This window comes from Dunckerocampus dactyliophorus, chromosome 20, assembly GCF_027744805.1.
Source record: "Dunckerocampus dactyliophorus isolate RoL2022-P2 chromosome 20, RoL_Ddac_1.1, whole genome shotgun sequence".
NCBI classification, from domain to species: domain Eukaryota; kingdom Metazoa; phylum Chordata; class Actinopteri; order Syngnathiformes; family Syngnathidae; genus Dunckerocampus; species Dunckerocampus dactyliophorus.
Genome location: NC_072838.1, coordinates 17,884,321 through 17,897,655, shown reverse-complemented (window position 1 = coordinate 17,897,655; position 13,335 = coordinate 17,884,321). Strand labels below are relative to the sequence as shown.

The window sequence follows — 13,335 nt, the reverse complement described above, 5'->3', positions numbered from 1 at the left end:
TGAAATTTACTCGCGAGGACGCTAAAGAGAACCAACTAGCCTTCTTAGACTGCAAGGTAATTATAGGAGAGGACAGACAGCTACTTCCAGAGGTCTTTAGAAAGGCCACACACACTGACCAATACCTGCTTTTTGAATCAAACCATCCACTACAACATAAACTAGGGGTTATTAGGACCCTCCAACATAGAGCGGAGCAAATACCAACTAGTGCTGAGGGAAGGAAAAAGGAGACACAACATGTCCAGAGAGCGCTCTCAACCTGTGGGTACCCGTGGTGGGCTTTTAACAAATGTCAAAAGAAGAGAGTAGGGAAAGAAACCCAAAAGCCCACAGAAGCAAAAAGGAGAGGGGTGGTAGTCCCTTATGTAGCAGGGGTCTCCGAAAAACTCCAGAGGATCTTATGGCAACACAAAATTCCTACCTATTTCAAACCAGTAAATACCCTGAGACTTTGGGGCGGAGCGCACCTCTGAGCCACACCCGCTGCTGCTCAGTGAGAACTGAAACTGCAGAACAATGTGTCTTGTCACTTTTAAATCCCCCAGTTACCAGGAAAGTCTCCAACGACCGCAGAAAAAGTTGTTAGATTTGTCGCTAGTGGCTTTTGGGGAAATGTTGGCAACACTGACACCTTTTACCAAGATGTGCCACAAACATGTGCCAAACAACACACATCACAACTAATATTTTTGCTGTTTGGTGCTATTTACTTATATCAGATAGTGAAAGAGAAACAATGCGAACGTTCCCCATGGCACGCCTGTTTATCATTAGGTCATGAGATTCAGGCAACAGTGAGTTGCTGAAAAGTACTTTCATGGAGTTAATTGCCAACACTGGTGGTGACACGAATATCAAAATCTGCAATACAAACCCTTTAAAATTTTTTATTTTTTTTTAAAAGAAAAATCACACGAGGGCTCCTGTTGAGGGTGACTTCCTGTTAAGTCACTGAAATGTGAAGTACTGCACTTGAAATCAATGGATATACCGCAAAGCATCAATAAATAATAAAACTGCTATAAAAACAAACAAATACAAAGGCGGGCATGCAAATGAAGCTGCTAATTACGCCTTACTTCAAACTATTGCATAGACAGTTTTCATCAGGCATCTCACAAGGCTACTCCTGATGGGCAGTTTTGTCAATACGAGTCAAGTATGTACACGACGACAACACATTTTATACAGTCAATAAAACCGTGGCGTGGATCCATGAATCTGTGCTCTGTTATTTCTGCCTTTTAGGACACACTGTAACAGTTCCCCTCCAGAGCACAGTGTCAGCCAATCAGAGGCAGTCTTTTCGGATGTCACAGGATGAGGGTGCTTGGTGGGGCACGCCCCCTTTTTCCGCTGTCATATCTCCGTCAGCGTCACCTTGTAGGCGTCGGCATGGCTCTCCAAGTGAAGGACGAAGGTGTCCTCGTTGGAGTAATGCTCGATGATGTTGTCATCCATGTTGACCAGGATGCTGAAACAGGAAGTGACCGCGTGTTAGCCTTTGAAATGAAAAGACACTTAACAGAAAGTGTTTATCCCACCCTTTTTTGCTTTTCTTGTACACTTTGGAGATCTTCTCGGCTGCCACCCCGTATTTCTCAGATATCTAAAAACAGCAGAGAGCATGCTGACTCGCTCTGTTTGGCGGCGTTCAAGCGACACAGGGCGGCGCCACTCACCGCGTCCATGAGGCCTCGGAGCGTGGGGGACTTGAGCATCAGCGCGTCAAACACCTCGTCTGTCTCTTTGCGGACGTACAGCAACACTGCAAGGAGGGTGGGGGAGATGGAGAAGGGAGTTGGGGAGGCAGACTGTCACCGCCACATGTCGCTTGATATTGTATAGACTGGCCACAATATTAGGTACACTGGTACAATTAAACGATGGCGCCCTTACGAGAGAAAGGAGGCGAATAACTCTGTTTGGATTGACGTCATCAAAGAGGTGTCAGTGCAACAATGTGCTTGTTATTACACTTGTAGGAAGGCGAGGGTTTTACGTTACCGATTCCGATCATCCATGAGTGACTGGCCGATACCGATCACATGGATTAACTGTACATGTTTCAGTTGATTTATGATGAGTGGTATTGGCCAGGGCCTCCATTAGACAACTCCAAGGGCCTCCAGCAAATAGGTCATTATTAAAAAATAAACTTTTGGGCGTTTTTTTTTTTTTTTTGGTGTTGCTTTACCTTTATTTTTGTGAAATTATTTTTGTTGTATTTAACACAAACGTGAATTGAGTGTTAAGCTGTCGTGTGATGATTTTAGAGTTCTTTGTAAGATGACAGCGTGCGATTTCCGATGGGTCGATAAGCTCGTTGTGAGTTTTCTCATGATTGGCTCCTGTCAAATAAAGAGCTACCTGGTGCTCACGGACTTGTGCGCGCCGCAATATGCCATTTTATGACAAGGACATGTGCCTTATAGTCTAGTGCGGCTTCTATATGTACAAGTCTGGTTTTCTCTCTAAATTTAGTGGGTGCATCTTAAACGCTGGAAATTACGGTACATCAATCCAAACTGAACAGGTTTTTATATGGAACTCTTGCATTGGATCTCATGAGATAGCAGGTACAGGTGGGGGTGTCCATCCTGTACCTCTCTTGTGCGTCTCCTCCTTGATCTGTTTCTGCGGCGACGGACACAAGTCTTCATCCGACGGCCTGAACATTCTCTTCACCAGCACGCTCCTGAGGAAGAAGATGCATATTTTAAAAAAACCAAAACACAGCGCCATTGCTAATTTTGTTTGCATTTGCGGCAGGACTGTATGCCGCTTCCTGTCTGGGCAGGGGCGTTTTGCATCGCTGCTATTTGTTTGATGTAAAAGACGCTTCCTGTCTGGCCGCACACTCACCCTTCTCGCTCGATCTCCTCTGTGTTGAAGGTGAATACCTAAAAACAGCAGCAAAAACTAGTTAAAGCACAAAGGAATGCTAACTCTATCTGGTTTTCTTAAATGAATGAGTATTCCCCTGCATGATATACTCCCTATTCTCCTTTTAACCCTTTTCAAATTAGTGTCATAAAGAAATATTTGCTCCCCTCGCAAAGAAATCACTTAAAAATTCTGTCACTATGTGCATGCATAATAATATTAGCTATGATAGCCTCAGCTATAAAATAAAGCATTCTGTTTAGTCATATTTTATTGTAGATGTTTTATGATATTTTTTGTAATTTTATTACTATTTCTGCAAAATGTTTTCAGTGGAAGAAACATAGAAGTGTTTTGTTATAATGGGTAATATGTTTCTTGCCTTTTTCCTTGAACAATTTTAATACTGTTTTTTTTTTTTTACATGTTTTTAATGAAAGTAGTATTTTTTTTTGTTTCATTATCATTTTTAAATCATCATTATCATGTGTACCTGTCCTGCCCTCTGCAGGTTGCCAAAGTGGACGTCAGGGATGAAGAGGACCGGCTGCGCTTCCAGGTCAGTCATGGTCTTGAAATATGTTGTGTCTGACTTTTTGGGAACTGTTATCACGCCTACACCTCCATCTTTACCTGGAAAATTGATTTATCAAGAAAAATGTGTCATAATCATCAATAAATAACTTATCTGTGATCATCTCCATCCATCCATCCATTTTCTATATCGCTTCTCCTCATTTCAATTTCACAAAAAAAAAAAGATTTCCAACCTTTCGACTTCTTGCGGAATAGTTTTCTCTCCTCGTCTCTAATTTTGCGCTCAGCTCCCTGAAAGGGAGAGAAATGTAAAAAAAAAAAAAAAATGTTTAAAATGAAATGAAAAACACTAAAGACGGTGGATTGTGCAGGCACCACCACTAGGGGGAGCCCTTGTCTTGTTCCTGTCTCATTAAGTGTAAAGCGTTACACGACATGGACAAAAGTATTGGTTTGGGACTTTCAATCGATCACTTGCTATGAACATGCCAATACTTGTCGTGTGCATTGATTACGTATGGCTTTATGCACTCCAGGTGGGGGTGATTTGTGGCCCACCTTGTCGCAAAAGACTTTGATCTGCGAGTAGGCCCTGTGCAGCGGCTTGTTGCTGCGGTTGTTGTAGCTGTACGTGTCGATCTGAATCATCAGAGGAAGACCCTTGACGCCCTTCTGCGACGAGAAGTCCGTGCTCAGGCAGTTGACTGTGATGAAGATCTGAACGGGGGGCGAGGGGAGGGAGAGGTTGCGGTAAACCTGTGTAATTTATCTTCTCTGCAGTACATATTGGCTATAGCTTGGCTGTATTTATCACAAATATCACTTTAAAAAAATATATGTATATATATTATGAGTGAACTAAGCAAAAATAACACCTTCAGTGGGGGACTGTGAATTACACAAGACGGATTATTGTGATCAATAACACAATAATCAAACATCGATAACAATAAGAAACAATGTAATATTTGGAACAAATGCTTGTGGCATTAGGAGGGCAGCTAATCCACCTGCAGCTTAAGAGAGACAAGGAGCGATATGTGTGTGTGTGTGTGTGTGTGTGTGTGTGTGTGTATTCACGCTTACAGGGAGGGGAAAAAAAAAAGATGTAGAGCCAGGAAAAGTAAATATTGTCCCAGAGAAGTGAGCTTGGATTTCCTCCAGCAACTCTTTGTCCCCTATTGCAATAAAAGAGCCACATAATACACACACACACACACACACACACACACGCAGGCATTCACACAGAAACGAGGGCAAAACAAACAAGACAGGGTGGGGACGGGGATTGGTGTGTGTGTGTGTGTGTGTGTGTGTGTGTGTGTGTGTGTGTGTGTGTGTGTGTGTGTGTGTGTTGGCCCTTGGGGGCCCCGGGAGTTCAAACGGCAAGCGGGCTCCATTTTAAGGAGCGGTCACAAAGGAGTGGGCTACACACACACACACACACACACACACACACACACAGTGAAGACAAAGGAGAAAAGTACAGGACACAGACCCCCAGTTTCATGACGGACACAGAAATGTAAGGGTATCATGTTTAAACCGTCATTAGCATAATACCATTACCACACAATAATACACAATACACAATACAATAATACACAATACCATTAAGGTAGATACTGATTTCAATATACTACACTCATTCATTTATTTCACTTACCGTGTCATCTTTCTTTATACCGTGGTAAACAGGAAGTCCCCTCTTCCTCTTACTATTGTGTGGTGGTCATTTCAGTCTAAAATGTAATGCGTAATGCTTTTAAATTGCAAAAGAACCACCTATGATACGCTTCTATTTTGTCCAATAATGTTTTTAAAACACAAAACAAAGAAACCTGTGATATTTCTGTTGAATTTGGTCATTTGGTGACCTCAACATCATCATAGCCCCTTTAGCCACACGCTAATGCTAATGGTGGCTGCTAATAGTGTTTTTAACTTCAATTTAACTTGTTAAGAGAACTTTCCAAGATGATTGCTTTGTAATGTGCATTATTGGAGTTTACAGTGTTTCCCACAGGGCCACAAAATATGCGGTGGTTCAGTTGTGGCATAACCGGCCATGATGCACGTCATCTGTGCGGACGCTGTGCGAGACAAAAAGTCAGCAAAAAACATGAAAAGGCGAGTCTCGGTAACAGTAGCAGAACATTTGGATCACACGTTATTATGAACCGTGAAGAGTTGCGTTCAAAGACACAACGTAACTTAAGTTGAATTCACATGTTTTGAGTTTAGACTTATTTTCTGGGATTTCCTGTCGCTGGGATTTGCTAGTCACTTTTTTGAAAAATAGTATCTAGGGGTGATCTGAATACTTGCTGATCCTTCCTGCTACGTCTTCTTATTCTCTGGCATATGAGGTGTGTTAAGAAGAGTTACACTGTCATCTACTGTACGCAGTTGGAACCACAAGCTGTGTTCCCAGACAGTCCGGTCATGATGTGTTTATTGGTTGCTCCAATTCTATTTGTGGCGGTCCAAATGTATTTGTGACGGGCTGCCACAAATAGCTAAATGTATAGAAAACACTCGTGGGGTGTTTTTTGTGGACTGCTAACCAACTGCATGCTATGTGACAATTCCAGTCAGACAACCTTGTATACACGGCGATTTATCATCAGCGCTGCAGGCCCTCGAGTTGTTTTAATTCATCAAGTTTGTTGAGCCTTGTGTTGTTTGTACAATCCATGAGTGTCACGATTCATTCGTCCACTTTGCTCTTGTTTGCCAACAACTGAATCAGCAAAAAAGACATAAAACCCGTCCCGCCGCTTTTTTTTTTGTTCGTTCCAATTTTACGACACGCCTCTGGCAAGGGTAAACATAACCGACCGGTTTCTGGGAAAATGTACACTTCATCTCCTACCTTGGCCTCTTCGTTCACGTCCCAGGTGAAGGAGATGGCGTTGTAGGCGATTTCCTCGATGTTGCCGATGGTGTTGAAGCTCTCTTTGTAATCGGCTGCGAGGGGGGATGCACAAAAATCACGTTGAAAAAAACCGAAAAACGGGCGAACACAACGTAAAAAAGCACACACAGCGCGGCCTTTAAGTCCATGCAGGTAGCCATTGTTTGACGAGATAAGCAAATCAAATGGCACGCTTCAATTTCATGAAGATAAAAGCTTATCTTGGCTTGGACAAACACAACTCTTTGGCTTCAAAAGGCCGTAAGAGGAAATAGGAGGCCATTTGGCTCTTTGGAGAGCTTTTTAATGGTCAGACAGCAAACAGGAAGGGTCTCTCCCGAAATGCCCCATGCACACTAAGCTTATTTGCAAAGAAAGGTTACGTTAGCAGGGGTGTCACGAGATCAAAACGTGATGAGATTTCTTGTTCAGAAAAAAAGCTGTCTTGTGATAATAAATAAATTAATCACAAATGAACATCAAGTGGATAATTTTGCCGGCCATTTTGCCACATGACTGTTTTCCCGGTCCCTCGCCTCCAAACAGGCAGGAAGTGGGTTCACTCCGTGCATTGGTTCAGGACCCAGACATCTAGAAAGGAGTGAGACCTCTTGTCAGTCATACAGCGTCGCTTTGTCTATGTGGGGGGAGAGGCGGGGCAGCGAGCATACACACAGCAGAGTGGACCCTGGTGAGGAGCAATAACAGCCAACGTAGTAGAAATTAGGAGAAGAGATGATTGCAAAGCCAAATGCTACAAGCAAGCAGCCCATCAACACAAACAAGCCAGTGTGCCAAATTTGTTTGAATGTTGTAGCAAAAAAAAAAAAAAAAAAAAGGCAACAAAACAAACTTGCCCTCCTCAAACATATCCACCCGACCCAGTTTTACCATCTGGGGGGAAAAAAACTACACACCGACGGTCAACACTCACTGAGACGTTTGGTCGGCAAAGTAAACACAAACGGAACAGCGCAAAACGGTGTGAGTTCTCAGAAAGTCATGGCAAAAGAAATGCTGCTCTTTAATACGGCTGAAAAGTCAGCATTTCAAGAAATGCTCCAAAGGAATTGCCTGTGAGGATATACATGTCACAAACGGCAATTCCACAACTTTACAGTGTAAAAGATGACATATTAAAGGAAATATTGCACTATTATGTTATATTATGATATGTTATTCTTATTATATATTATCATAACATCAGTGGTTTATTTGGTCTAAACAAAATGTCGACAATGATATCGTTTAGCGTCAATTTGTGGGACAATAAACATTTCAAGACGCGCCTGCATTATTTTGTCACTGGGTTAAATAAAAAAGTTTATTCGGTCATATTTCTTTCATATTTCTTCTCATATTCGGTCATAAATTAGCGTTAAAATCTCCTCCTATTCTTACTATTATTGTTTTTGGGGGGTGTTTGACGAATGAGCAATTACTTTCTCCTACACCGCTCACATATGTGGGACATATTTGCATGCAATGTAGGGATTGCTATGATATGTTGCTGTATGCCGCATAAACCAGCATTATACTCCTGTGTCTTTTCCAGCTCGGCATCAGCATCTGCCACCCCTCTCCCCCTGTCTGTGACCTGTAACCTCCTCCTAACCGACGCCACAGCATCACTTCCTGCTTCTTGAACAGGTGCACAATGGTGGAAACAAAGGTCCCACCCTACCCCAGTTTAAATAAGCTCATGTACGATACTGTGATGTGGCCCTAAGGCACCCGTGCACACACTCCTGCTCCACTGCTATTCAAATCAGCACTGTGGGCAGTTTCAGGTTACATGCAGCATCCAAGCTGCAGGCCCATCCCTAATAAAAGAGGAGAAGGGTGCAGGGGCGTCTGTGATTTCGCCAGCACACACAAGCCATGCTTTCTTTGTGTACGGAGCAGTACGGATGTCTCTTTCGCATGGAAAATTAGCCATCGCTTTCAATAAAAAAAAAAAAATCGTATTAAATAATATTCTGACTACTTTCCAATATTCATTTTAGATGGCCGAAAATACTTAAATTTATTTAGATAATTTTTGTATGGCTTTAATAATTGAACATCAGTTTTCAATTGCAAGCTAGTTGAATCGACAGCGCCTCTGCTGGTTGCAGCCGAGTAGTGCACTCCATTTTGCCTTCAGTCGCGATAAATCGACAATCAATACAACACAATTGATAGCATTTTTAACGATATGCCCGTCCTTAATTTTCAGAATCAACAATTTATAGTATTCACATAAAAGTGCTAACATTTTTTTATTTATTTATTAGGATTTATTGTGAGTTTTTGCTTTTTTTTAATGTCTTGAAACCACATTAATCACCAACTACAGTCACCCCTCCTTTATCGTGATTAATTGGTTCCACACCCGACCGTGATGAGTGAATTTCCGTGAAGTAGGATTCAATATAAATAAATGAAATATTTTCGTAGTTAGAGCAGAGAAAACCTCTTTATGACTTTCTAAGTACGGTTTTTACCATTATTGGAGCCCTGGAGACATGAAATAACACCCCTATATTCTTTGTTTACAACACTTTGCGCAACTGTAATGCGCAGGATACAAGAGACGGCAGCCGCTTTAAACACAGCATGCTCCCGAGCGAACTACATAGTTAGCCTCTACTTTGTTTACTCTAAAGGGTTTCAAAAAGAGCGAGGAAGAAGGACAAAGTAAGAAGCCCAAAACTTACCACTTCCACACAGAGTGGTAGGAGGACTTTTTTCACACTATCACTTCAGACATGCAAAGGTTGACTCCATGCAGTGTGAAGGTGATACAGAGAGAGACACATACACATAATACATATAACTTGTCTTTCAATATTTTTGGACTAATAATAGGCCATAGTCAACCACGAAACGGCCATCATTTATTCATGAATACATTTTTTGAAAAGCCACGATAGAGCGAGGGACGACAGTACGGTGGAACCTCTAAACCTTAACGCCTCTACGGATGTAGAATCGTCACCTCCTGGAGAAACATCTCAAATGTAACTTCTTTCCACATTTGTGTCACAGTTTAGAATGTGACGTAAAACATTGCCTGTACTGCTCATAAGGGGTCGATGATGGCCACAGGTGGACCCTGGAACAGAGTGATTTGTTCATTTCCACGATTTGCTATGAGGAACGTTGTTTCACATACAAAGAAATTCTAGTTGCTAATTCATAAGACCAACATTTGGTAAATGAGCACTTTTTCTAGTTTTGAGGGAAATAATGTATAAAATGTTATGAGTAAAAATGTATTTGAGAAGCAACACCCGTATAGTCCGTTAATGCATGGGAGTTGAGCATTAGCATGGAAAGTTACTGCTAATTGAATAAGAGCGTCTGCCTTTTCAAATAACGGACATTTGTGAGTGTCATCAACCGCCGATTGATCAACTTGTCAGTGAGAAAAGTATTATTTGTTAACGAGCAGTTGTCTTCACATTCCACTCCCTGTCCTGACAAGCTGCGTGTGTGTGTGTGCGTGTGTGTGTGTGTCTGTCACACATACCTGTAAATTTTTTGCTAGCTTTAACAGGCCCGAGCTTGCCGAACGCAAACACACTTCTCACATCAGCGAGCGGTGGAGACCAAAATAGTCGTTAAAATGTCATGAATCGCTCAGAAAGGCGCATAAGATTGATTTTAATTGCCCCCACCCTGCTACCAATTTTGTCAACTCCCCCTGTCATGTTAAGGGATGAATGTAATGTGTTGCAGTAACAATTGGCTGTAAAGGGTTCAGGCTGGTGGGCAGCTGATCAGCCTCAGGCAGGCAGGCAGTCAGCTTGGGTGGGTGCTTGTTTGCTCTCAGTGTGGCCATGCCCTTTTTTCTCTCCACTTTACAAGCTAAGTGCGCATTCCAGCAATTGAAAATAACATTAAGTCTCTTTTGTTTCAGGGACTTACCGATGTCCAGGACCCTCTGCTTGGCCGTGTGCTGCCGGGAGTGCCAGTACTTCCAATATTTAAGCTGCTCGTCCCGGTTCTTGTCCTCGCTGAACACCACCATGATTACGCTCTGGACAGAGCAACGAGGGACAAGTTGGACGTCAAGTCAAAAGAAGATCAGGTTTAATTAAAAAGGCTCGTCTCGCAATACCGCTTTCCACCTGAGGGGGCGAGCAGGACTTGTACCGGTGTTTGGTTAGCTGGCGTGAACCAAAATACTGTGTAGCGGTGGCCGAGGGACAAACTTTTTCAAATTCAAATTTGGAAATGCTTCTCATCTAGAATCTAAATGGCAGCATTTGTAACATCCATCAAACAGGAAGTAGCGGGCCAACAAGCAAAAAGAAGCATTGCCACCACCATTGTTAAAGGTCATTCCAAATTCTTAAAGGAAAAGTGCACTTTTTTAAAATTTTGGCCGTCATTCACGATACTAATGTGATACATGAACACACGCGTCTTTCTCTTTTCTGTGCATTCTAAAGATATAAAAACAGGTCAAAAGAGGCAGCTAATTAATGCATGTAATGGGACACACCTATGGCGCCTACGAAGCCCGCTATTAAAACACCTCCAACAAGGTTTTATATACATGCTGTGACCATGTAGTAGCAGGCATTAGCGGAACTTCCTTCCTGGGTGCATTGATCTCACATAGCAACATAGAAAGGAATGCTACTCCTAGCGTTAACTGTTCCAAATTCATAAACAAAAACACAGCAGCAGTGGCGGCAGCTCCAATACGTAGCGTTACCTTTCGCTAATGGCCAGAGGCATTGTGAGGGAGTGTATGGTGAAGCTAGCCGTTAGCCGGTTAGTGGTTAGCTGGTGTGGTGTGGCGAGGTGCCACTACACCAGTAATGTAGTTCTTGGGCGTAACTATGTTAATAACAATAATAACAGGTCAATGTAGCTTGGTTAATATGTGCATCCCATTACATGCATTCTTAGTTGGATCTTTATCTGTTTTTATATCTTTATAATGCAGTGAAAAGAGAAGACGTGTGTCTCACATAAGGATCATGGATAAAATTCCCAAAAAAGTGCAGTTTTTTTTTGCATAAAATACACATACAGTACCTTTCATCATCCATCCATCCATTTTCTATACCGCTTCATCCTCATTAGGGTCGCGGGGGCATGCTGGAGCCTATCCCAGCTGACTTCGGGCGACAGGTGGGGTACACCCTGGACTGGTCGCCAGCCAATGGCAGGGCACATATAGACAAACAAGCATTCACACTCACATTCATACCTATGGACAATTTAGAGTCGCCAATTAACCTAACATGCATGTTTTTGGAATGTGGGAGGAAGCCGGAGTACCCGGAGAAAACCCACACACGCACGGGGAGAACATGCAAACTCCACACAGAAATGCCCAGGGGAGAATCGAACTACCTTTCATCAATGTAAGTTAATTAATTTTCAAGATAATAAAGTTTAAAGACATCCCCTATGCTCTGCAGCCCCTTGAGCTGTGACGACATCCTGCAAGAACGCCTGTCTGTGTAATTTCCTATCAACATCACAAGAGTTTTATGCAGAAGTTTCTGGAGAGAATGCCAAGACTTTGTGTCACGGGAAGGTGCTGTAATGGCACGGCTCACGGTGTCATTGGCCGAAGGACAAAAACGTTATGAAGAGCTGGACAAAAAAAAAAAAAAGGGGGGGCCATTGAAGTGGTCACTGTTGAGCATTTCAATGATGATTGCTTTGAGGAATGCCAGAGAGCTGGGATACAACGCAAGACTTAAGCCTTCAGCCGTGCCTAGCATAAATATCCCTCGATGACTTGTAAATTGACAACTTCACCCGTCTCAGCTTGAGAGACCGAGTCCGACCGCCAGCCCATCAATGACACCAACGCCTACGGCTAAACCAAGTCGAGGCGCAGCTCATTGAGAAGAGCGATACGTGCTTTGATGTCCAGTAAGACCAGAAAATGTTGCGAGGTTGCCAACACGGATCCCTCCTGCTACATCTTCTTATTCTGTGGCAGACCAGCTGTGTATGAGGTGTGTTAAGAAGCAGAGTTACAATGCCATCTACTGGACAAAGTTGGAAAAACACGCTACATTCACAGTCCCACAATCTATTTGTGGCAGTCCATATGTATTTGTGGCAGGCTGCCACTAATAAATGTATGTATGGGAAACACTGTTGTCCTTACAATCGCCACTCGCAACCTTGTGTAAGCAGCTCAATGCTAAGGAAGTTAGCATCTCTTTATGGCAAACTTCAGGTACGCTGCCCCCTTCTGGCTTAGTTTAGCTCAACGCTTAGCTTGGACCACCTTTGAACTGGAATTATTTTATGTAATTTCAAATCAATTGTTATCACTACACGAAGCGAGTAGAATAAATCCAATAGGAAACCCGATTTAAAGACAGATGGCGCTCACCCGAACTTTGCTGATGGGGTGACGCAGGCGCTTGTTGGCGCTGAGCTCGTTCAGCGTCACGGCGTAGAACTGCCCCTTGTTCAGGTACGTCATGGGGCCCTCGCCCTGCTTCTGGCGTAGCGAACGCGTGGCGTCCAGTGTGTACTGGAAGCTGTCACTGCGCCACACACAAAACCACGAATTATCAAAGTGTAAACACACACACAACACCGGCAAAGACGATTCTTCATGTTTGCGTAGTGCGTGGCGACTAACACTCCCTCCTGGTGGAATAAGAAGTCGTCTGACGCCAGAGAAGAAGGCGTGTGGTACTTCTATGGAAAAACACAGAGAAAGAGGAAATGATTTGGCGTTCTGGTTACTTCTTTTAGCCCATAAAAAGGAACTGGCCACGCATTGTTGTCATCCAGCTTCAAAAGCATGTTCAAGACTGTTTTCAGCTCTTCACAGCTATTGAAATGGATACTGTACATGCTCAGCTGATACAGTCACATTAAAACAGATGAGAGGATGCTATGTTGTTATTCATAAAAGCAGCGGGAGATGACCAGGTGAATGGATAGATATAACTCGTTTTTCATACTGCTTCATAATGGGTTTTTTCCCCTGGGTGTCCTGAAAGCTGTATATACTA

General features: G+C 42.9%; 1 protein-coding gene and 1 long non-coding RNA gene across 7 annotated transcripts in view; one reads left to right on the top strand and one right to left on the bottom strand.

Moving 5' to 3' along the window:
* Positions 1-862: 862 nt before the first annotated feature.
* Positions 863-13,335, bottom strand: part of grhl2b (grainyhead-like transcription factor 2b) — a 20,224-nt gene continuing 7,751 nt past the window's right edge. For 5 of the 6 annotated variants that reach the window (XM_054764151.1, XM_054764146.1, XM_054764147.1 and 2 more), the window contains exons 5-16: positions 12,957-13,015; positions 12,702-12,858; positions 10,256-10,367; positions 6,302-6,396; positions 3,985-4,143; positions 3,660-3,717; positions 3,383-3,522; positions 2,869-2,906; positions 2,610-2,701; positions 1,686-1,771; positions 1,548-1,612; positions 864-1,477 (exon numbers count right to left, since the gene is read on the bottom strand). In XM_054764151.1, coding sequence (XP_054620126.1) covers positions 1,363-1,477; positions 1,548-1,612; positions 1,686-1,771; positions 2,610-2,701; positions 2,869-2,906; positions 3,383-3,522; positions 3,660-3,717; positions 3,985-4,143; positions 6,302-6,396; positions 10,256-10,367; positions 12,702-12,858; positions 12,957-13,015 — 1,176 coding nt within the window. In that variant the 3' untranslated portion in view covers positions 864-1,362. Of the gene's footprint in view, positions 1,478-1,547; positions 1,613-1,685; positions 1,772-2,609; positions 2,702-2,868; positions 2,907-3,382; positions 3,523-3,659; positions 3,718-3,984; positions 4,144-6,301; positions 6,397-10,255; positions 10,368-12,701; positions 12,859-12,956; positions 13,016-13,335 lie in introns of all 6 variants that reach the window. The other variant, XM_054764145.1, reaches the window with a different exon arrangement.
* Positions 4,012-10,505, top strand: LOC129173340 (uncharacterized). Its single transcript, XR_008567222.1, has 3 exons — positions 4,012-4,176; positions 7,899-7,993; positions 10,248-10,505. It is a non-coding gene; the product is annotated as an uncharacterized LOC129173340 (long non-coding RNA).